The sequence below is a fragment of the Oryctolagus cuniculus genome, chromosome 5 (assembly GCF_051225735.1).
Source record: "Oryctolagus cuniculus isolate XC-2025 breed Fujian yellow rabbit chromosome 5, ASM5122573v1, whole genome shotgun sequence".
In the NCBI taxonomy this organism is placed as follows: domain Eukaryota; kingdom Metazoa; phylum Chordata; class Mammalia; order Lagomorpha; family Leporidae; genus Oryctolagus; species Oryctolagus cuniculus.
In genome coordinates this window covers 137,992,663-138,017,104 of record NC_142871.1, presented here as the reverse complement: position 1 = coordinate 138,017,104, position 24,442 = coordinate 137,992,663, and the positions used below count along the sequence as shown (strand labels likewise).

At 49.3% G+C, this 24,442-nt stretch overlaps 2 protein-coding genes and 1 pseudogene across 13 annotated transcripts in view; 1 reads left to right on the top strand and 2 right to left on the bottom strand.

Moving 5' to 3' along the window:
• Window positions 1-24,442, top strand: part of LOC100343357 (butyrophilin-like protein 1) — a 363,518-nt gene that overhangs the window by 101,449 nt on the left and 237,627 nt on the right. The window lies entirely within an intron of this gene.
• Window positions 1,215-22,477, bottom strand: LOC138849881 (butyrophilin-like protein 1). 10 transcript variants are annotated; one of them, XM_089334168.1, is made up of 11 exons: window positions 22,182-22,477; window positions 18,942-19,007; window positions 18,424-18,518; window positions 17,649-17,991; window positions 16,228-16,509; window positions 15,918-16,117; window positions 15,642-15,662; window positions 15,288-15,548; window positions 14,241-14,267; window positions 3,421-3,447; window positions 1,215-3,065 (listed from the first exon to the last, which is right to left on the bottom strand). In XM_089334168.1, the coding sequence occupies exons 1-6, from the start codon at window positions 22,261-22,263 to the stop codon at window positions 15,927-15,929; spliced, it is 1,059 nt and encodes a 352-aa protein (XP_089190294.1). In that variant the 5' UTR covers window positions 22,264-22,477; the 3' UTR covers window positions 1,215-3,065; window positions 3,421-3,447; window positions 14,241-14,267; window positions 15,288-15,548; window positions 15,642-15,662; window positions 15,918-15,926. The 10 variants fall into 10 exon arrangements, with proteins under 10 accessions (XP_089190294.1, XP_089190295.1, XP_089190293.1 ...); XM_089334169.1 differs by having other exon boundaries at window positions 1,215-3,447; window positions 15,288-15,446; window positions 15,522-15,548; XM_089334167.1 differs by having other exon boundaries at window positions 1,215-3,447.
• Window positions 11,390-15,336, bottom strand: LOC138849760 (ankyrin repeat domain-containing protein 42 pseudogene; annotated as a pseudogene).

The window sequence follows — 24,442 nt, the reverse complement described above, 5'->3', positions numbered from 1 at the left end:
AATCCAAGCAAGGACCCTGTAGAGTACGTGTGTATGGTCTCATTCTTGGGGTGAGGCATGTTGATAAATGTGTGAGTGCCTCAGATCCCCTTTCCCACACAGTGTGAGCAGCTCAGCCCCTCCTCTGGTTGCACTGTGGCTTAGAGGATTACATCAGGCAGAGTCCACTCATGAGACGGAAACCACATCAGTCACCTGAGCAGGGAAAATGTAACCTAAAAACTATTAACTAGAGAAATGTGGTTCACTATAAAGAAGAAAAGAAAGCTCTAGGAAGACAAAAGGGATGCACTGTGGTGCAACCAAGCTTAGGACAACAGAATCCCCCAGCACAGTGCCTGGTTCAAGTACCAGCTACTCTGCCTCTGACCCAGAATCATGACAACACAACTAGGAAGGTGACATAGGCGGGTTCTTCAGGGGAGGCCAAGATGGAGCCACTGACTCCTAGCTGCAGCCTGTCCTAGCCCCAAATGCTGCAGACGTGTGGGGATGAACAAATGGGCAAAAGATCCCTCTCTCTCTCTCTCTCTTTCTCTGTCTCTCTCTGGCTTTCAAATGAAAATGAGAATAAATAAAACATACATTATATAAGACTATAATATAAACCAAATCTTAAACAATTTACATATAACATCATGTAAGGATGTAAGGAGAGAAGAAGAAAATAATTACTACATACAAAGACATACACAACATACACAAGACAAGCAAAGATAAAAATTAGTCAGCTTGCTGTTGCAATAAGGAAATACCTGAGGCAGAGTAATTTTATAGACAAGAGGCTTATATTGGCTAACAGATCTGGAGAACCAAAGTCCAGAGAGCACAGTGCAGACTTTTACAGGGGCCGCCTTTGAAAATCACAATATGGCAACATCGTCCATGTGTCCATGTGCTCTCTTTCCCACCCCATAAATCCACCAAGATCCAATCACAGGGGCTCTGCCCTAACAACCCGATCCACTCCAATCACTTCACAAGTCCTCAACTCTACAGTAATTTCATTAAGTTTCCACCCCCTCACTGTTAATATACAACTTATAAGATTGCAGTCCCGACTGAGCTTGGCAACATGAATAGTGAAACCATAGCAGCTCCTGTCTTCCTTATTGGTATAACTGGTTACAAGGCCAGAGGTGCTATCCTCCACTTCCTTCTTCCACTCCCATTTCATCTCTCTCACCCTCAGTCAGAACTGATAGCCAATCAGATAGTTTTATTTTTTCCTTTATTTTCATTTTATTTGAAATGAAGACAGAGATCATCCAGACACTGATTCACTCTCCAAATGCAAACAAAAGTTGCTGGACAAGGCTGAAGACAGAGACATGTAACTCAATCAAGGTTTCCCACATGGCTGGCAGGAATCCAACTATTTCAGTCATCACTGCTTCCTCCCAGAGTGAGCATTAGCAGGAAGTGAGAATCAGAAATAGAACCAGGACGGGAGCCAGCCAGGCACTCCAACATGGGACATGAGGGTCTCAAGCAGCATCGGGACATCTGCACCACATGCCCCTTCCTGGTCAAAGTATTTTATCTGGAAGAATGGACGTCTCCTTGCTGGAAGAATCTGAGGCCTCAACAGTCCTGCTTCATTTTGAGTGCTGTGGTTTTCCACTCACTGTGACAATTGGACTTGGATCATAAAGAGGCAATTCATTGAGTAACTAGAACCACGCTCGCGGTCTAAGCTATCTGCAGTTGAACTTGATCAGGAAATTCTTGTCTTCGTCTTCATCTTACTCAGGATCCACTGCTACCCTGCTAGCAGCTCTCTTCTTCCCACAGCTGCAGTGTTGACACAGAAGGGGATCCAAGCCCTCCCCTTAGATCCCTGAATTAACACAGCAGTTTCTTCACTGGGAACAGAAATTACTGAAGTGTGGAAAATCATATGTGTTTCCTCCATCCCAGTATGGAAGTAAATGAAGTAGACCATTAAATACCTTTCCTCTAAATATCCATCAGTCACTCATTTCCATGGAAAAGTTCAGATGGCCAACTTCTGTAGTCAAATAGAACAAACCCTCCCAGAACAGAGCTGGGGACCCCCCTCAACTTCTAGGCCCTCTCTCAGATTCATGTTGGATAATTAAACTCTGCTTTCTTGGGCACAGTAATTCAGACTTTAGTCCAATTCATATCCTAAAATAATGGAAAATCAATAAAAATATTTGAAGACAAAAAAGAGAAAAAAACAAATTCCCATAGTAAAATCCAGCCTATCCTAAACCAGTCAAACAGCTGTGAACTTGTATCTTCTGCTGTTTGAACACAGGTGTGAACCAGCAGTTCTCATAACCACGAGATGAGAAAGCTCTTGGTCCATCAGGACTTGCCCCAGAGGATTTGTCCCAGGAGCCTGCAGCCCCAGCAAGAGTCTCACTGAGGAGTCAGGGGCAGTGAGGGCCCCTATGGGGCTCAGGGCAGCAATGGAGACTCAGCCCCTGGGGGAGCTCCATCCACTCCAGAGCCTGAGCTGAGCCCCTCCCCTGGGGGCCTCCCAGCCTCCTCCAAAGAAGGAGACTTGCTAAGGGGCACAGGGAGCCCCTCAGACCCCACCTCTGTGGAGCAGATGCTCAGGGTCACGTCAGCCCAGAGTGAGAAGTATGGAAAGAGGGTTCCAGGGAAAGAAGCTGAGGGGAAGGAGAAAATGTGGGAGCCATCTGTCATGTTGTAGAAGGAGACGTCCCCCTCACTGTAGTCCAGGAAAATCCCCACCCTGCGGGGATCCTGCCTAAGGGATAGAGCCTGCCGAATCTCATCCCATGCAAGGTAGTATTGTAAAACCACCCCCAAATCCAAAACTCATCATCTGGGGACTGTGTATACTGGACTATTCTTCTCATGTGCTCCCTACAGATGCCCAGAGCCCATTCACTGAACTATCTGCTGCTGATCTCCACCTGCCAGTGATATCTTCCTGACGTGATGCCCTCCAGGCCCAACACACTGTAGGGGTCATCCCTGCTCATACTAGTATACGTCCAGGTCACAGTCTTCTTTTCAGTAGAGATGAGAAGGTTGACATGGGAAAAGCCTGGATCCAGAGTGATAAACTGTGCAGAGAGATTTTGCATTAATACAAGGCCACTTCTGGCCCCACAACACGGGTGCACATCCACCCCAAGACCCACTTAGCTGCATGGGGGAGGGGCAAGGCTCCTGAGATAAGGGCTCTGGGACAGAAGCCTGTGGTCTCAAAGCAGGAGGAGGAACCAGGAGACCTCTCTTTGGGTCACACATGTCACAGAGACCTTGACAACCAGCCTGGCCTTGTTCCTGTCACTTCAGCCCCCCCCACCACCACTATTGATGGTGGCAGCATCTGTACCAGAACAGAGAACTGAAGGAGAGGCCAGAGCCAAGGGGGCCACAGGGAGGAACACACAGAAAGAACACGAAGTCACTCACAGGCCAGGAACCATAGCTTCCGCCAGTCTACAAGAGAAACACATTACATATCAGGGGTCTGCACAGACTGCACAGGTCAGCCCAGCACCTGCTCTTCTTACACACTGATGGGAGAGTTACAGGGAAATGTGTGGGAGACATTCAGTTGATGACTGTGTCTTACACTCTCTCTCTCTCTCTCTCTCTCTCTCTCACACACACACACACACACACACATACACGCACATACACATGCACACAGCAGTCTTTCCCCCAAGCCATAAGCTTAATACCAGAGACTGAGAGGCTGGACACTGACCAAACAGAAAAGGCATTTCCCAGATTTCACTCTCAAATTATGCTTCTTGGGTTCTTAAACACAAATCATCGTGGAGTCAGGTTTTCTTAAGCATAAATTGAAGAGTTAGAGGTCAGCCCTGTGGCTCAGTCGGTAAACGCCCTGGCCTGAAAGGTCATCATCCCATATGGGCACCGGTTCCGACCCACTTCCAATCCAACTCTATACTATGGCCTAGGAAAGCAGTGGAAGATGGCCCAGGTCCTTGGGCCCATGAACCCATGTGGGAGACTCTGAAGAAGCTCCTGACTCCTGGCTTCAAATCAGTGCAGCTTCGGCCATTGCAGCCAAGTGGGGAGTGAACCACCAGATGGAAGACCTCTCTCTCTTTCTCTCTGCCTCTCCTCTCTCTGTACAATTCTGACTTTCAAATAAATAAAAAAATCTTTAAAAATAAAAAATAGAAATAGATAAATAAATAAATGGTGGAGATAATAATTTCCAGCACCTCCATTTACATCAGAAGCACTGACTGAGCTGAACTAGCAGGCTGCCTGTACCCACAGGTGGAGAGAGGCGGCTACACCTAGCTGATGTGAACCTGGAGGATGATTCTCAGATGTCCCTGTCCTAATCCCTATAACTGTGGCTCTGTCACCTACAGGGAAACGGAGCTTTGCACATGGCATAAAGGTTAGGACCTTGAAGTTAAGGTAGTTCACTGGATGATCCAGGTGAGCCCAATCCAATCATGTGAACCCTGAAAGCATGCAGCCTGCCAAGGTGTGAGTGCCAGAGAAGTAATAGAGTGAGGGAACCAGAGTTGAAAGATGTATACCTTGCTGTCTTTGAAGACAGAGGAATGCGGCCATGGACTTAGGTGTGCAAGTGGGGTCAGATGCTGGAAAATCCAGGAGCTGACAGAGGGGAATGCAGACTTGCAGGTGTTTTAGCCCAGTGAGACCTGTCTCAGACTTCTGACCCACAGAGCTGTAGGACAGTCAATGTGTGTGGTGGAGCCACCAAGGCAGAGGTCATTTTTCTGGCAGCAAATAGAAACCTCCTACAATCACGTGTGCTTGGGAGCTACACCCAGCACGGAGCAGAACTGGCAGGAGAAGGCATCTGGAGAGAGAAAGAGGACCCTTGAAACCTGAACATGGGGAAGGCATGACCCGGAAATTCCCATGCGGTGTGGTCTGAGATACAGGGCCCCAGAGGGCCCCAGAGAGCCAGTGGGCAAGGGAAGGTCTGGGATGGAGGAAAAAGAGACACAGTGCATCAATCTCCCATTCAAAGCCAAGTCTCCCAGACCACAAACTCCACTCTCATGCAACATGGTCATCAACAGCGCTCCCAAGTGATCAGACAGGACCTGCCCTGCCCTTCCTCAGCTGACAACAACACAGGGGCTTCAGGACCAGCTAAGCCCCGCCTCCCCAGCATGAGCACCTGGAGGGGCACAGGAAATCTCTCCTGGATTTGACCAAGGCTACTGCATCCCTTCCACCTCCATGCTCATTCCTGGGGAGCAGAAAGCTAGATACTAACTAGATTGATTTGCTGGATAGGAAACAAAATCACATCAAATGATGTGGCTGCTTGATGTAACTTCTGGAAGAACAGTGAATGTTTAATGTACTTGTTTTTCACCAAGACATTAGTTGTAAAAGTAACTGTAAAGTTCTGTACCATAACAGAAGAGGAGGAGGAGAAAAAAGGAAGGAAGGAAAAGGAGGAGAAAACAGAACCAGGATTCAATTTTTTGAGAGTATAGTACAGGGACGGCGCATGACTCACTAGACTACTCCTCTGCTTGCAGCACCGGTACTCCGGGTTCTAGTCCCGGTTGGGGCGCTGGTTCTGTCCCAGTTGCTCCTCTTCCAGTCCAGCTCTCTTCTGTGGCCCAGGAAGGCAGTGGAGGATGGCCCAAGTGCTTGGGCCCTGCACCCGCATGGGAGACCAGGAGGAAGCACCTGGATCCTGGCTTTGGATCAGCCCAGCACGCTGGACATAGCAGCCATTTGGGGAGTGAACCAACGGAAGGAAGACCTTTCTCTCTGTCTCTCTCACTGTCTAACTCTGCCTGTCAAAAAAAAAAAAAGAGTATAGCACAGCAAGTACTGTTTAATAAATACCAACATAAAATTCACTTAATTTCACAAGAAATATGTAAGTTAGGAACTGTTTCATATTCATAACTAGAGATGAGACATTTGTACAGTTGTGAACTCATCATGGGAAAAAACTTGGTTTATAGTAAAGACGCTGTTTGTTCTTACAAAACAAATAGGTGGGGCCGGCACTGTGGCATAGCATGTAATGCCCCATCCTGTAGGCCCAGCATCCCAACTGAGCACTGGCTTGCATCCTGGCTGCTCCCCTTCCCACAAAGCTCCTTACTAATGCATGTGTGAAAGCAGCAGAAGATGGCCTGGGTCCTTGAGCCCCTGCACCCACATGGGAGTCCCAGAGGAAGATCTTGGCTCCTGGTTTTGGCCTGTCCCATCTCCAGCCGTTGTGGCCATTTGGGGAGTGAACCAGTGAATGGAAGATCTCTCTCTCTCTCTCTCTCTCTCTCTCTCTCTATCTTTTCCTTTCCCTTCCTCTCTTTCGTTCTATTTCTCTATAACTCTGACTTCCAAATAAAAAAATAAATCTTTAAAAAAATCAAATGAGTACAAGTCTCCAATAATCATATTAAAATATATGATACAAATGAAAGGACTAAGAGTCAAAGGGAGCACATAAACAAGTCTAGTACCTGCTAATACTAACCGATCGAATAAATAAAGGGGAGAGTGATCCAACATGGGAAGCAAGATACTCAGCAGACTCATAGAATGGCGGATGTCCTAAACAGCACTCTGGCCTCAGAATCAGCCTTAAAGGCATTCGGATCTGGCTGAAAAGCCCATGAGAGTATTTCAGGCATGGAAAGCCAAGACACTCTGGAAAAAAAAAAAAAAAACAACAAAAAAACAAAAAAACAAAAAAAAAACAAACCTAAATGAAAGATCTCTGTGAGTGAGATCCCAGTGGAAAGAACAGGTCTTCAAAGAAGGAGGTACCTTTCTCTGAAGGGGGGAGAGAACCTCCACTTTGACTATGACCTTGTCTAAACAAGATAAGAGTCGGAGAACTCAAGGGGCTTCCATAGCCTTGGAAACTCATGACTGGTGCATAGGGAGATTACTGATGCTATAAACAGGAGTGTCAATTGGTAAAGTCAACAACAGGAGTCACTGTGCACTTGCTCCTCACATAGGATCTCTGTCCTTAATGTGCTGTACATTGAGACTTAATGCTATAATGAGTACTCAAACAGTATATTTCACTTCGTGTTTCTATGGGGGTGCAAACTGTTGAAATCTTTACTTAATGTATACTAAACTGATCTTCTGTAAAAAAAAAAAAAGAAGAAATTATCAATTCCCAACTTGACTCTCACTGGGATTAAACATGACAATAGGTCTGATCTGATTTCATCATCATTTAAAAAATCATCGATTATTTTTCACTTTATGTTTCTGTGTGGGAGCAAACTGTTGAAATCTTTACTTAATGTATGCTAAACTGATCTTCTGTATATAAAGAGAATCAAAAATGAATCCTCATGTGAATGGAAGGGGAGAGGGAGTGGGAAAGGGGAGGGTTGCGGGTGGGAGGGACGTTATCGGGGGGAAGCCATTGTAATCCATAAGCCGTACTTTGGAAAGTTATATTCATTAGATAAAAGTTAAAAAAAAAAAGAGAGAGAGAATGATCCAACATGGCAAGCGGGATACACAGCAGACTCATAGAATGGCAGATGTCCTAAACAGCACTCTGGCCTCAGAATCAGCCCTTAAGGCATTCAGGTCTGGCTGAAGAGCCCATGAGAGTATTTTAGGCATGGAAAGCCAAGACACTCTGGGAAAAAAAAAAAAAGAAAAAAAAAAGACCTAAATGAAAGATCTCTGCAAGTGAGATCCCAGTAGAAAGAATGGGCCAACAAAGAAGGAGGTATCAAAAAAAAAAAAAAAAAGGCCGGTGCCACGGCTCACTAGGCTAATCCTCCACCTGTGGTGCTGGCACACTGGGTTCTAGTCCCGGTCGGGGCACCCGATTCTGTCCCGGTTGCCCCTCTTCCAGGCCAGCTCTCTGCTATGGCCTAGGAGTGCAGTGGAGGATGGCTGAAGCCCTTGGGTCCTATACCCGCATGGGAGACCAGGAGAAGCACCTGGCTCCTGGCTTCGGATCAGCGTGGTGTGCTGGCCGCAGCGCGCTGGCCGCAGCGGCCATTGGGGGTGGTGAACCAACGGCAAAGGAAGACCTTTTTCTCTGTCTCTCTCTCTCACTGTCCACTTTGCCTGTCAAAAAAAAAAAAAAAAAAAAAAAAAAAAAAAAAAAAGGAGGTATCTTTCTCTGAAAGGAGGAGAGAACTTCCACTTTGACTATGACCTTGTCTAAATTAGATCAGAGTTGGTGAACTCAGAAGGCTTCCATAACCTTGGCAACTCATGACAAGAGCTTAGGGAGATTACTGATGCCATAAACAAGAGTGTCAAATTGTTAAGTCAACAACAGGAGTCACTGTGCACTTACTCCTCATGTAGGATCTCTGTCCTTAATGTGTTGTACAATGTGAATTAATGGTATAACTAGTACTCAAACACTACTTTACACTTTGTGTTTCTGTGTGGGTGCAAACTGTTGAAAGCTTTACTTAATATATACTAAATTGATCTTCTGTATATAAAGATAATTGAAAATGAATCTTTTTTTTTATTTTTTATCTTTTATTTAATGAGTATAAATTTCCAAAGTACGACTCATGGGTTACAATGGCTTCCCCCCCCATACCGTCCCTCCCACCCACAACCCTCCCCTTTCCCACTCCCTCTCCCCTTCCATTCACATCAAGATTCATTGAATCTTGATGTGAATGGAAGGGGAGAGGGAGCAGGAGATGGGAGGGTTGTGGGTGGGATGGAAGTTATGGGGGGGGGGAAAGCCACTGTAATCCAAAAGCTGTACTTTGAAAATTTATATTTATTAAATAAAAGTTAAAAAATAATAAAATTAAAAAAGAATTTAGGTAAAAAAATATATGATACAAACTAAGCAGAAAAAGGGTTATGGTAAGAGAAGACTGTATGATCTCACCTTTTATAAATAAGTCTTCTGGAGACACAGATTCTATAAGGTGGCTCCCTGTTCACTTGCTGTCCAGGCCTCCTTCCCCTTAGAGAGGGCCATGACTGTTTCTCACAGTCCACATCCCTGACCATGAGCAGAAGAATCCAGTTCTGAGAGGGAAGTGGGGGGAACATTACACAGGCCAGAGAGCACAGCTCCTCCCGTCACCACAGTGACCCCCCACTGCCCTAGCATCTCCCTTACCCTGTTCCTTCCCTACCTGCAGCTGGAAGAGTGAAATGTTCTCCTTATCAGAGGCAGCTTCACTAGATGCTTATTTCTTTTTTTTTTCTTTTTTTATTTGATAGGTAGAGCTCTAGACAGTGAGAGAGAGAGACAGAGAAAAAGATCTTCCTTCCGTTGGATCACTCCCCAAATGGCTGCTACAGCCGGCGCTGCACCCATCCAAAGCCAGGTGCGAGGTCCCTATTCCTGGTCTCCCATGCAGGTGCAGGGGTCCAAGCATTTAGGCCATCCTCCATTGCCCCCCAGGCCACAGCAGAGAGCTGGACTGGAAGAGGAGCAATCAGGACTAGAACCCAGCATCCATATGGGATGCTGGCACCACAGACGTAGGATTAACCATGTGAGCCACGGCACTGGCCCCTAGATGCTTATTTCAAAATGACATTTTTAAGATTTATTTTATTTTTAACTGACTCATCCCATGAGTTTTTGGGGGCCCAGGTTGTGGGGATAGAGATCTTTCATCTGGTTCACTCCCCAACTGTCCACAATGGCCAGAGCTGGACCAGGCCCAAACCAGGAGCCAGGAGTTTCCTCTGGGCTTCCCATGTGGTTGTGGGGCCTGAAGCATTTTGGCCATCTTCCACTGCTTTCCCAGGTGCATTAGCAAGGAAGTGAGTGGAAGTGGAACATCTGAGATGCAAACAAGCACCCACAAGGGATGAGGGCGCTGCAGGCAGTGGCTTACCCCACAACATGATAGCTCCAGCCCCTTCAAAATGGCTTTTAACAAATATAAGTTTGGGGAGCTTGTGTTGAGCCTGACAGCTGAGACACCCGTGTGACACATCAGAGTGCCTGGATTCAGTCCCTGGCTCCAGGTCTTTTTATTTGTTTGTTTCATTTTTTAATGAAAGAGAAAAAAATGAAGCAAGTTTATTTAAGTGAGTTCACTGCTCAGCGCCTTCTCACATCACTGCCCTAGAGGACACCTTTGTTCCCACTTGCCTCTTCCCTTTGCTCGGCTCACAGGAGTCATCCTCAAAGCTCCCACATTGGAGACCTGAACACATTCCAGCCTTTCCCCTGGTTTATTCACCTCTGCTCCATATTCACCGGCTGACACTCTAATTTTTCTCTACATAGTCATTCACACCTGAGCTGGCCCCGCAGCTGAGATGGCCTTTGCAGACTTGAGATGTACTGGCTTCTGCCTTAACTTTTCTTCTGTTTTCCCTCTCACATGTTTGTAGTTGCTCACAGCAATATCCAGAAGGTGTCATAAGGCTACAGGATTTAATAAGCTCTCATTCTCACATCTGTTTATACAGCTCCCTGAGACTTAAACCACCCTTGGCATCAGCACTTCCCTATAATCGTGTCTTCTGTAAAAACCTCATAACCACTTCATTAGCATCCTCTATAGCAGATTTCCGTGGCCCCTATTTATTATTTATTTGAATTGAAAAGCAGAGTTACACAGAGAGAAGGACTCACAGACACACACTGAGAGAGAGAGAGAGAGAGAGAGAGAGATTTTCCATCCACTAGTTAACTACCCAAATGTCCACAGCCAACAGAGCTGAGCCAAACTGAAGACAGGAGCCGGGAGCCTCTTCTGGGTCTCCCAAGTGGGTTTAGGGGCCCAAGCACTTGGGCCGTCTTCCAATACTTTCCCAGGTGCATTAGTGGGGAGTTGGGTCAGAAGTGGAGCAGCTGGGACTCAAACCAGTGCCCATATGGGATGCCAGTGCTTCAGGTGGCTGTTTAACCTTTATGCCACAGTGCCAGACCCTCTGTAGCCAATTTAAAAACTTTGCTGGTATGGGAGCTGTCTGTGTGTCCTCATCCCACCTGCCGACCTTTCATAGAAAGAAAAAGAAGTTGCATTTGCCTGGATGTCCAACCCTGAGAAGAGAAGAGGTGAGTGTGGAAGTACAACTTGCTCTTGGTGCTCGGTTTTCTCTCCCGGAGAGTCAGGTCAGCTCCTTTCTCTTCCTTTTCCTGAGAACATACTTTATGGTTTGAAGGAAACATCACCCAAGGGGCCCTGAGCCCTGGAGAGGAGAGTATGTCTACTTCAGCAGCCACACTCACAGGACCCTATAGCACGTCCAGATACTGGTGTGATAAGCACCCAAAATAGGCTTGGAGATTTATTTTGTCTCCAAAAGAGGTTTGGAGAAATCAAAGCTAAAAATATAATTTTGCTGTACTCTATTTTCAAAAGTGTTTTATGTATGTTTTCCTACCTTCTTAATGTTGAAACAACAATTATATTACCTGAATAAAAATGCAATTTGATAAAATGATATTTTGCAAGGTTTAAACAAAAAACTTCACCAGATGGGAAAACCTCATGGCCACATCACTGGGTCCCCTGCTTTGTGGTGATGTCACTGTCTGCTCCTCTGTAATGAACCACTGCAGACTCTATGTGACCTTGTGCAGCAGCTTTAAGCTCAGCAGTTGATCCACCATCATCACACTCACTCACATGGATTACTCCAACCTCTGCAGATTTCTCAGCATTTCCACATCACCCTTAAGGGCAGCCACAGGACCTGGAAATGCTAAGGTTTCCTGACCTTCCACATCATTTCCTTCATACTCAGTCCCCTGGATAAACTGTAGATGTTCTGCTTAAAGAACCTCTGTGCCAGGTCTGCTACATTTTCTCCATTATCATTGAAGACTTTTAAAGCTGCTTGTTCTACTGAGTAGGAATTTGAAACAGTGAAGGTGGCCTTCCAGGGCTGCTAATGAACTGGAAGGTTTCCATTGTGGCCCCCAGAGTCTATGCTACATCCCCACTTAATAAGAAGCTGTAAGCAGCCAAAACCCCATGAAAAGTGGCCTCATGTACAGGTCTCTGTTCTCCCATCAGTCACCCTGGAATCCTGGTCACCTTTGCCTAGGAGCTTGAAATCTTCCAACTCTGAATTGGCATGAAGAATCCAACAATTAAATTACTTTACCAGTCATATAGGAGATTTTAAATGTTGGGTAGTGATAGCCACCCTAACACATGCTATCCCATCTGTAATAGTATATATTAGCACTAATGAACAGGAGCCCCTCACCACCCCACTTTGGAGCATTATTTATAAAGTGAAAGAGCATCCATGAGTAGCAGTGGGATATAAAGCAGTGTGTCCATGGTCATCTTGAGCTGCCGGGTTTGTTCCATTGATCATAAGAGCCTACACACAAGCATCCTGACCTCTGATTGCAGCTTTGTGGGCTGCCATCCAACCTCTTACAGTTCCTTGTGTGATATCGGCTCCACGCCAGAGTTAGCTCCAGCTTTGGACTCTAACTTCTCTCCATTGTAGACTGAGGAGGCAGCAGCGATGGTTGAAGGATTCAAGGAGTGAGCTTGGGATGAAAGCTTGCTCACACTCTAAATTTTAATACGCTTTAATTTAGATTTTTCCTGAAATGTATATACAAGGTGTATGGGAATCAATTCTATTTCACACACATAAGCTCTGTAAACTCTCTGCACACTCCCTACATTCCAACACCAGGGCTGGGCCTTCAGCCACTGCAGTCACTCTGAGCCACCTGCACAGCACTCACTCTCTCCCTCATCTCCTCTTCTCTTCCCCACATGCTCTTTTCTCACACGGTATGCTTGCCGTCCTTTTTCTAGGTAGCAATTTCTACTTTTCTATGTTTCTCCTTTTCCAGTCTTCATATATTGCCCATGAAAAATCAAATAAGTGTACTTGAGCCATTAATGAATTCAGAACTCTCCAAAAGTGAAAAAAATGGTCGTGAACAATCACATATTGCATTTTTTGTTCTTCTAGAAAAAAAAAAAAGAAAAAGAAAGCTACTCAGGGGCAGGCATTAGACCTTCCAACAAAGACAGGGGTTAAGATGTCTGAATTTGATGTCAGAGTGCTTGGGTTTGATTTCCAGCTGCAGCTCCTAATTCTAGCTTTTTCCCAAGGCACACCCTTGGAAACAGTGAATGATCTGTTAAGTTGGGGTCACTGCCAACAGTGTTGGAGACTTAGATTGGATTCCCAGCTCCTCCTGGCTTAAGCTCTGGCTCACTTCAAAACTTCAAAAAGAACCCTGTCCATTGCAGATATTTGGGAATGAAATAGCCAACAGAAATGTGTTTCTCTCTCTCTCTCTCTCTCTCTCTCTCTCTCTCTCTCTGGTCTGCGCTCTCTCCTATTCAAATTAACATACTTTTTAAAAAATAGCATTGGGCATTTGGCTTAGTGGTTAAAACATCCACCTCAAACATGAAGAGTTCAATCCCCAGCTCAGGCTACAGACCCCAGCTTCTTGCCAATGGAGAACCTGAGAGGCAGCACTGAGGGGGTGTGTTTCTGACATGCATGTGGGAGATCTAGGCTGAGGTCCTCATCCTGGCCTTGACGTGGCCATGGCTGTTGCTAGCAGTTAGGGAGTGAACTAGGAGATGGGATATCTGTCATTCTCGCTGTTGCTCTCACTCTCTGCATGTCAAATATATTTTAAGCTTTTCTAATCTCAGAGTACTGAAATGTTGCATACAATTTCAGGTATGTCAGAAATCTCAACCCACAAATCCATCCACAAACATCCCAGAGCCTCTGTTCTTGGATTTAGAACATTTACTCAGAGTAACTAACTCCTCAGCAACCACTGATACTTAGAGGAAGAAACCCAGGCTGGACAGTGGTCAGAGCACGAAGAAGCAGAGAAGAGCACATTCCAGGGCCAGGAAGACCAAAGTGGGCCATAAAGGGAGGATTTGGGGGTAAGAAGAACATAGATTCCCATGACCACTTAGTAAAATCTGAGTCCTGAGCAGGGAAGCGTGATTTCCAGGGTCATCTGGAGACCGGCACTTCCTGATCTACACACTCATTGTCCTGCTCCAGGCTTTCCTCACACCTGACTCTCTGTGGTCACCACTCCAATGACAAGGGTCAGTTGAACAGGGGTTTAAGAATGTGTTGCTAACCCTCACTTTGACCTGCAGTAGACAAAAGGCCCAGAACAGAAGCAGAGCTGTGTTCCCAAAGAGGAGCCCCTGCTGTCTTCCCACAGAGGCTACAACAGGTACAGGGAGAGCAGGGATGCCCAGCCCATCTGGAGTTGAGTCCACAGGTAGAGAAGGGGCAGTGCAGAGGCAGGGCAGGTGAGCAGAGGAACCATCAGCGTCACTTACCAGCGTACAGCTGCGCCTTCCTCCAGGCTGAAAGGAAACACACCCTGGTGAGACCACAGCCACACCACCTGCTCAGCCCTCCCTGCCCTCTGTGCTGAAGGTCAGACTCTGCAGGAGGAGAGAGGCTGCACAGGAGGGGCCTCCTGCAGGTGCAGACAGCAGAGGATTGTGGGAAACTCCCTGACCACAGATCAGGAAGTCTGCAGGACAGCTAAGCTGCACCCCTGCCCCACTGCTGGGTGACTTTGGCTGTCAGCTCTCTGCCCTGTGCCTCAAAACCCACAAAGACTCCTGTGTCACTGGACCCTCGGTGCTGTTAGGAGCAAAACATGCCCATATGAAGATAATTTACTTCCCATCCCTCCTTTTGCTAATGTACCTGGAAAGCAGCAAAGGGTGGTCCAAGTGCTTGGGCCCCTGCAACCATGGGGCAGACCCAGGTGAAGCTCCTGGCTTCAGCCTGTGCCAGTCCTGGCAATAATGGCCATTTGGGAAGTGAATCAGTAGATGGTTGATCTCTCTATTTCTCTCTCTCTCTCTCTCCCCTCCCTCTCTCTCTCTCTCTTTCTAACTGTGCCTTTCAAATTAAAATAATATAAATATTTTTAAAAGCACAATTTATTCTACATTAACAATTATTGCATAATATATCGTGGTTGGGTATATTGGGAAAATTAAAGGCAAAGAAGAAACCACATGGTAATGAGACCCCCTCTGGGATCAATGGAGCCAAACATCCTCCTTAAAATATTTCTAGAGAGAAGCGGCAGTATGCTGAGAGATGCTCAGCTCATCCCATCCCATCTCCACATCTGGTCACCAACCCAGTCCTCTCCCTTTCACATCTCATCAGCACCTTTGAAAAAAGGAGAGGAAAGGCTCCCCCTGGGTGGTGTTTTGGAAGGGAGGGGGCAGAAATTGCACCCCCAAGCTCAACGACCCCATTTATTCATCTCTCTCTCATGGAATCTCAGTGCATCTGGTTATGGTTTCCTGTGCAGACCAAGAGCTAGAACACTGGAGGTAGAAAAAATTAATGGCACTCACATGGGGACAGCCCAGGGTTGGAAAAAGATACAGGATGCAGCATACACATCTTGGAGCATGAACAAGAAACAGCCATCCGGATGTTTGAGAGCCCAGTGAGCAGGGTTCTGCCACCACCACTGCCACTGACCCACCCAACGCGGGTCCACATGTCTGTGCCTGGACACAGACAAGGAGGGGACAGCTGGGCACAGGTGGGACAGGAGACCAGAGGACATCTGGAGAGTCACTCACAAGCCAGGTAAGCTGTCTTCCTCCTACCTGAAAAGCATCACACAGGGAACAGCTGAGCTAAGAACAGGAGTGACATCCACAATTGTACAAGGAGAGTTCAGGAGGGGGAGCAGAGCTTACCAAGTTCTGCCTGGAGATCATCTGAAAGAGACAGAAAAATCCATGAACTTCCATCCTCAAGAAAAGGAGAGACCGTGTGCCCGAAGAATCCACAGGAAGACCTCATCTATATCCTAGAAAAGTTCTCACTCCAGACCCACACACAGCTCCAGCCTCCAGCTATCCTGTCTGGGTCTCCACAGCCACCTGCTCTGGAGAGCAGAACCCACAGACTCATCTCCCAGCATCCTTCCTCTCAGCACCAGCTGCCCCCCTGCCTGGCCCCTGGCCTCCTACCTCTGGCCTTCAGGGCCTCCTCCTCTGCCCGCTGGACCTCCTCCTTAGCCCGGCGCAGCTTCTCCCGTTTCTCCCCTCCTGCAGCTTTGCAGAGCGCTCTCTCCTGGTGAAGCAGCCAGCCCCAAAGAGCAGGAGCCCCAGAACCATCAGGCTCCCAATAAAAGCTGCCTTCCAGGGAGAGGCCTGCGGGAAGAAGGGCTCTGGGGCCCAGGCAGAGACCCAGTCAGGGGAGCACCCAGGCCCACCCTGCACACTCAGGGATGCCGGCACCACCTCCCAAGCCCTGCCAGGAATGAGAAGCAGCACCGACCTGGGATGGACACGGCCATCGCCTTCTCCTGGCCCAGGATGGGACTGAGGACAGAGCAGCTCACACTCCCTGCAGAGCTGTCTCTCACCACCAGAGCCGCCTCCACGCTGAACAGCCCTGCTGCGTCCTGGGCATGGGCCTCAGAGAACTCCAGGAACTTCTTCCCGCTGAGGTCTGTCCACTGCACCTGGGGCTTCGGGAACCAGCCCGAGGCCTTGCACACCACGCGGACCCCATCCTGCTCCGGCCCTTCAATGTGCACTTGAGGGGCAGAGCCCAGGCCTGCAAGAGGGGAGCTGTGGAGACCCTGGAGACCACTTGGCCCAGGGCCCTCAGCAGGATCTGGGTGTGGCACAGCTACAGGGGAGTCACTGTGTTCCATTCTGGAGATTCCATGGGAGGGCATGGCCTGAAGGAGGGGAAGGAGCCCTGGGACCCATGGGGGCACAGAGTAGGGGGCTTTCTCCTCAACACTGCAGATGGGAAGACTGAGGCCCAGAGAAACCAGGAGCAGGAACTTGACCCCAGGACTCCATCCTGAACCTCTGATCTCCTCACCTCACTCACTCCTGAGGCACCTGCTATGATTCCCACTGCCTCTGTAAATCAATTCCAAATTTATACCAATGAATAATCCTGTCTCCCCACTCCCTTCTCTTATTCCCATACCCCTATGAGTTATCTCTGCCAGGTTTCCTTACCTACACTAGAAAATCAGACTTTCAGAACTTAATACATATTATTAAAATAACTCCTATACTTTCTCCATCTTTGTATGGAGCCAGCCCTCTACCACACTTGGTGGTTCCCTCTATTGGCACTCTGAGGTTGGTTGTGACCCAACTTCCACTCTGAGAAGAGTGAGCTTAGCCTGACTGAAGCAGAGGCTTGGAGAGCAATTGTGCCATTGGTGCTCTTGTGGGCGTTTGGAGGGTGAACCAGCAGATGGAAGGTCTCTGTCTCTACCGCTCTCTGTTGCTCTTTCACATAAGTAAAAATAAATAAATAAAACCTTCTAAAACTGGAATTCATGTTAAATCTGATCGACTGAAAAAAAAAAAAAAGAAGTTGAGATTCTTTGTCTTTGTAATCCCTTAATTGACGGCCTGTGATGCGTCTCACTTTCCTATTAGGGGCTTAATCAGCTTTAAAACAGCTGTTTGTTTCCCTACTGCCTTTGCAAAGAAAAATTTTGGGAGAAGTTTTTGGTTTTGATTTTACTTCCACAACCACACCAAAGATGTGTGAGTAAACCCTACTGACACACTAGGGGCTCCATGTACAAGATTTATACGGAAAACATCAATGAGTGACTGAGCTGTCTTTCCTCACATATGAAATGAGATGTTTAATTACATGAGTTTCCTCCAAAACCCAACACTCCCAAGGTGCAGACCCAGCATACAGATCAGGTCACCCACCTGCCACCTGCAGTTCTAAAGTGGCCTCTTCATAGTAGTCTCCCTTCTGAAAGAGGCAGGTGTGCCTTCCATTGTCTGAAACCTGGACCTTCTGGATGCGCACGGCAGCCTGCCCCTGGGTGAGGAGGTCCCTCACCAGCGAGGTCCGCCCTGCGTACTGGGGCATCTGCTCCTCCTGCTGCTCCTGGAGGTTCTGATACACGAACACCACCTCTGAGAACTTGGTTCGGAACCACCGCAGCTCCATGTCCTCTGCGTTCATGGCTGGGACCAGGGAGCAGGGCAGGATGGCATCACCACCCAACTCTGCCACAATGGGATCTGAGGGGCCGATCACCTGGAACTTGTCTGTGGACACAGAATAGATTGAGAACACTGGAGAGACACAGGCAGGGGCAGAGACACACATCTGTTGTGGTCATGGAACAGTTCCTAACACATAGTCGACATTCCATTAATATTAGGGGAGGAACTAAATGAACCAATGAATGTGCAGAACACCACAAAAGGAGGGAGCCAAAAGTGAGGGGAGAGGTATTTTCAAATTATTGATACTTGACATAAGTAGGCCCCAAATCCTTAGACAATTTTGCTCAAGTTCTCTAATACCCACTGGATGGCTGAGTGACTCATCCTAACTTCTTAATGACAACCAGTGCTTGGGGCAGCACCACCATATCCTGGGCCTCTGCCAACCTCACCCTGTCCTGACTAAGAGGGCTGGGGCTCCTCCCACCCCAGAAGAAGACCCAGAATGAGTAAGGGACAGACTCACCTGCAGAGCCCCACGTGGGCAGCGGGGTGAGGAGAAGCAGGGAGGTGAGACTGCAGAGCAGAGAGGGGCAGCAGCCATGCTCCATGTCCTCAGAGCTGGGGAGAGAGGCGGGGAGGAGGAGGCCTAGGCTAGCAGGCAGCAGGAAGGAGAGAGGACACAGCAGAGCGCCAGCCTCTCTTTGGGGAACCAGTGCCAGGGCCGCCCTGTCAGCACCAACAGAAACAAAGCCTTCCCTACAGCCTCAGCACACAACAAGGGGTCCCCACAGGGGACCCAGCACAGACACTGGGCCTTGGCTATACCAGCCCATCTAGAAAGACTGGTGTGCCACAGAACTCTTAGGGCAGCTTGGCGGGAAACAGCCCCTCCTCTTCCCACCCCAACTGAGTTCCTTCACCTGGAAAATCAGGCTCTTCTTTCTCAGCCCCAGGGGCCCCATGGAGGAAACCATGCCACTATGCACACAGTGCCCAGGACCCACCGCACCAGGACAGAGGACCCTGATTCAGGCCACTCACCCTGAAGGACGCACCACTTCCTGCTTGCCTGCAGCTCTTCAACTCCCAGTGGTGACCTGGGTGTCCCTGAGAAGCGTCAGAGACAGACCCCTCCTCACCGAGCCTGTGCTGCCCGTCCCAGGGGCCCAGCACCTGTGGCATCTGTGGCTGTGACACTCACCTAAATTAGACCCCACCCCCAGACTCTAACTCCACGGCCCAGGTCCTGGCCCTGTGTTCAGCAGGTACCCAGGGCCAGTTCCTGCTGACAGGTGAATCCTCACTCTCCATATTCCAAGATTTCTGCACTAACAGTTAAGGACCCTGGGGGGAGGCAGCCCCACAGAGGAAATGACCCCCACATCACCCATTGGTTGTGGGCAGGAAGAGGAGGCAGGCTTTCCTCCTGGGAAGAACAGGCTCAGCCCCCCCCCCCGCCCCGCCCCGCGGTGCTCCCTGCAGGCTCAGCCACTCTGGGTCACAGCTGAAGGCAGAGCCCTGGAGTTTCTGAGCCTCAGTTCCTGTCGCTCCCCCTCTTCATGGAGGAACGACACTAAACCCTGCATAGGTTTCATATCCGAGTCACGGCACCATTATGTCACTCCCCGTCTTCGTGGAGGAACGACACAGGACCCTGCGCTGTTCTTTTGTCTGCTCGGCCCTCCCCGGGTTTGCTGCTGGTTCTTCCCGGGTTGGCTGCCGACCCTTCCACCTCCGTGGAAGGGCGGTTCCCCCTGCCACATTCCCCACTTCCGCGGGGGAGCGGCACACCGCCAGCCGGCTCTCTCGGGGGCTGCACAGGTGTTGCCCTTAGATGTTCCCCTTAGATGTTCCTGGTGCATGCTGTCTCTCTCCTCCTTTATAGTCCTCTTCCACTAATCCCAACTCTGCTACCCACACGCCGAGTACGCTGCTCTCCTCCAATCAGGAGCAGGTCCCACAGTTTATTGGTTGAACTGGAGGCAGCTGTGTAGAAGCTGTTTCCCTTCTCAGCGCCATATTGTGGGAAAGCAGATGCATAGAATAAGTCTTAATTCCAGTAACTTAGTCTAGTCCGAGTTGCTCCCAGTTGCTCCCCACAGATCCCCCTTTCTTTTTATTTTTGGCGTTGATACGCGCCTGTCTTCGGTGCCCCGCAGCACACACTCTGCTCTGCTTGCTAGAGTTGCCCACAGGTTCTTACAAGTCCTATCAATCAGGCAAACCGAATCCGGGTCCTCTCTTCGCCATGTTGTGAGGAGGTTTTTAGGCGCTGATGCGTGCCTGTGTTCAGTGCCCTGCAGTGCATGCTCTGCTCTGCCTGCAGGTGCTTACAAGCCCTAGCAATCAGGCAAACCGAATCCAAGCCTTCTCATTGCCGTATTGTGGGGAGACTTATTGGTGTTGATAACGTGCCTGTCTTCGGTGACCTGCGGCGCATAAGCTGCTAGCCGCCTGCAGGTGCTCATCGCCTCACTAATTAGGCAGACCGAATCCAAGCTCTCTCATTGCCATGTTGTGGGGAGGCCTTTCTCTATTTCTCTATTTCCGGGCATTCCTATTTCTCCTATTTTACTTCTATCTACCAGCATTCCTATTTCTCTCATTTTACTTCTAAACTTCTGTTTCTCTTATCCCTGCGGCTTCCCGGCGCCCGCCCCGAGGCTGCTTCTCGGCACCTCGCCCCGCGGCAGCTTCACGGCTCTGCGCGGCTTCCCGGCGCCTCGCCCCGCCGGCGGGTTCCCGGCTCTGCGCGCACGCTCTGCGGTCTCCACGCACTTCGCGCCCGCACCACGGCCTCGCACCAGCCCCGCGTTCCCTATCTATTCACGCCCCGTGCTCTCTCTGCACGCGGCGGCTTCCGCGAGTCACACAGCGTAGCTTACGTCTCCGCCACTAGCATTCAATCCAAGTTCCCCGGACTAACCTGGCGAATTCCAACCTGGCGGCCCACGTCTCTGCCTCTGGTTCCAGATCTTCGCCTCTTGCTCCCCGGGGTGACTTGAAGAATTCCAAGATGGCTTCCGTTTCCGCCTCGGCCTGCACTCGCGGCTTCATCCTCCCTAACATTTTTCTCTACCCAGTATATTTCCCTAAATTTTCTTCCAACAATATTCCTCCCTCATTTCTCCTGGCCTCTCCCCACAGTCCGTATCCAAGTCTAAGTTTCTTATAGGTTTCACTTTCACTTTCAACCTGCAGTCCGTATCTGAGTCTAAGTTTCTTCTTGCTTTCACTTTAAATCCTAACTTCTTTCCCACAGTCCATATCCGAGTCTGTGCCTAGGCTTTCAATAGCTTCTTCCGGCACCTTTTCCGTCTGGCTTTCCCCTAGGCTCTTCTAGTCTCTCTCTCCGGTATTTTCCACTTCTTCCCTCCTAGGTTTCCTATCCGAGTCACGGCACCATTATGTCGCTCCCCCTCTTCATGGAGGAACGACACTAAACCCTGCATAGGTTTCATATCCGAGTCACGGCACCATTATGTCACTCCCCGTCTTCGTGGAGGAACGACACAGGACCCTGCGCTGTTCTTTTGTCTGCTCGGCCCTCCCCGGGTTTGCTGCTGGTTCTTCCCGGGTTGGCTGCCGACCCTTCCACCTCCGTGGAAGGGCGGTTCCCCCTGCCACATTCCCCACTTCCGCGGGGGAGCAGCACACCACCGGCCGGCTCTCTCGGGGGCTGCACAGGTGTTCCCCTTAGATGTTCCCCTTAGATGTTCCTGGTGCATTCCGTCTCTCTCCTCCTTTATAGTCCTCTTCCACCAATCCCAACTCTGTTACCCACACGCCGAGTACGCTGCTCTCCTCCAATCAGGAGCAGGTCCCACAGTTTATTGGTTGAACTGGAGGCAGCTGTGTAGAAGCTGTTTCCCTTCTCAGCGCCATATTGTGGGAAAGCAGATGCATAGAATAAGTCTTAATTCCAGTAACTTAGTCTAGTCCGAGTTGCTCCCAGTTGCTCCCCACAAGTTCCCTCATCTGCAAATGTGAGTAACAGCGTCTTTCCCCAGGATTGCAGGGAGAGGTTCCTGACTCTGTGTCAGCACAGTCACTAATGCAGTCAGAGCAGGGCCTGGCCTAGTGCACATTTGAGAAATAGAAATCAAAGAAATGAACACAGGCTCAGTGCTCACTAACCTCGTCCTGGTTCTTCCTGCATTGAGACTTCTCCAGCTGCCCCCCTCCACTGCCCTGAGCCCCACCACATTCTCAGGCCCCTCCCTTCCTACCAGTTCCCTACTTTCTTCTTCTTCACCCACAGGTGTTTCAAAGTCAGTTTACCTGCTTCCCTGCTTCCGGCTGTTACTTCCTCCAATGTCACTAAATTTAGTAGCTCCAGAAATTTCAGAGCCCCAGAGTCCATAGCAATTGGTAAATCCACCCCAGGCTTGCACCTGTCTGAGCCATCTTCAATGCCACAAACTCTGCTTCCAGGTCCATGCTGGGGGCCCAGGAATCCTCACCCAAAGGAGGCAGTGGCTCCCAGGAGACCAGAGGAGCAGCTTAGCTGGCACAGGTGCAGCAGCCTCTGCAGAGGCCCAGCCCTGGGGCCACTCCAGCACCACAGCTGCCCTGGGAGTGGCTGCAGCACAACCTGAGCTCACAGTGCCCTCAGCCCCTCCCCCTCAGCCACCACCTGTCCCTGCCCAGCACCGAGACTTCCCAAGGTTGAGAGATGTTAGGGAAATTTCAGGAAATCATAGAAGAAACTAAATCTTATCCCATGCATATTATATGTCAGGGTCTAAGCTACATACAGTAGATTCCTGCAACTCCTGTCACAACTGGGAGCAGATGCAGTAGGACAGGAGCCTTGTATCTCCTGACACCCAGGAAGTTCCTAGGGGAGAGAGGGCCTAGAGCTGCAGAGTGACTCTGCTCCCCATCCCCCACACCTCCACACACACACACACGCACACACACACACAATGACATTTTTTGTTTCACCTTTAACAGTTTTACTTGTCATCTGTAACCCGCATGAACCTGGCTGGTGGGCTGAGCTGTGACCAGGCAACCTGCTGAGCAGAGCCCTGGTGGAGGCTCCTCCTCTGACTGCCATCTGCCCCTCAGGTGGGAGGAGTCTGCAGCCCCCAACCCCAGTGCAGGCTGTCAGCACCACATTCTTTCTCCCCAAGCTACCTTAAGTGTTCACTTGCACAAGCAAATGTGGCCTAGGAACACCCGGATGCTCTCAGCCCAACAAAGGACCAGGGTCTGCACAGCTCCACCCAGAGGTCAGTGGCACAGCCCTTGTGGCCTGGGACCTCTGTCCAACCTGGCTCAGAAAGGGCATCCAGCTCACGTCCACACCTGAGGGTCCAGGGCGGGTGAGAAGGTCTCCCTCCCCTGCAACCACTAAACTGTATGAAGGGCTCAAAACATGGAAAACAGAATCAAAAGATCAGTTTAGGGGCCAGTGCTGTGGAATAGCAGGTAAAGCCAGCAACCCATATGAGTGCCTGTCGCTCTCCAACTCGCAGAGGAACGACACCGGACCCTGCGTTGTTCTCTTTCCCCGGCTCTTCCCGGGTTAGCTGCCGGCACCCCCGCCACTTTCCCCGCTTCCGCGGAGGAGCGGCACACCGCTGGCCGGCTCTCTCAGGGGTTGCTCAGATGTTCCTCAGATGTTCCTGGTGCATGTTGTCTCTCTCCTCCTTTATAGTCCTCTTCCACCAGTCCGTGGTCTGCTGCCCACATGCTGAGCACACTGCTCTCTTCAATCAGGAGCAGGATCAGCTCCTGCAGCTTGTTAGTTGAATTGGTGAGGCAGCTGTGTGGAAGTTGTTTATTCCTTCTCAGCGCCATATTGTGGGAGATCAGATGCATAGAGTTAGTCTTAGCAGTTCCAGTAATTTAGTCTAGTCTGGGTTGCTCCCCACAAGTGCCGGTTCAAGTCTCAGCTGCTCCACTTTAGATCCAGTTCTCTGCTATGGCCTGGGAAAGCAATGGAAGATGGCTCAAGTACTGGGGCCCCTGCACCCCTATGGGAGACCTGGAAGAAGCTCCTGGCTTCGGATTGGCGCAGCTGTGGTCATTGTGGCCATCTGGGGAGTGAACCAGCAAATGGATGACCTCTCTCTCTTTCTCTCTGCCTCTCTCTAACTCTGTCCTTTAAATAAGTAAATAAATCTTTTTTTTAAAAAAAGTCAGTTTACTTTGGTGGAAAAATTTTGTAATATAATTTTTTTAGATTTATTTACTTATTTGAAAGGCAGAGCTACAGACAGAGGGAATCAGAGACACAGGGAGAGGTTTCCATCTGCTGGTTCACTCCCTAAGTGGCTGAAATGGTCAGAGCTGAGCCAATCTGAAGCCAGGAGTCAATAACTTCCTTAGTCTCCCACGTAGAGCAGCCAGGACAAAAATCGGTGCCCATATGGGATGACAACACGGCAGGCGGCGGCTATACCAGCTATGCCACAGTGCCGCCCCCCCCACACACGAGTTTTTCATTATTTAAAGGAGTGCGTTATTTTATTTTGGACAGGCAGAGTTAGACAGAGAGAGGGAGAGAGAAAGAGAGAGAGAGAGAGAGAGAG

Bases quoted from the DNA above. Each gene is read 5' to 3' on its own strand.
- LOC138849881 (XM_089334167.1), bottom strand. From the start codon at position 22,263: ATGGACTCTGGGGCTCTGAAATTTCTGGAGCTACTAAATTTAGTGACA. The intron at 17,992-18,423 runs GTGAGTCTGTCC...TCCACAGACAAG, and splicing joins GCCCACGTGGGGCTCTGCAG to TTCCAGGTGATCGGCCCCTC. The intron at 16,118-16,227 runs GTCGGTGCTGCT...CCTGGGCCCCAG, and splicing joins GATGGCCGTGTCCATCCCAG to AGCCCTTCTTCCCGCAGGCC.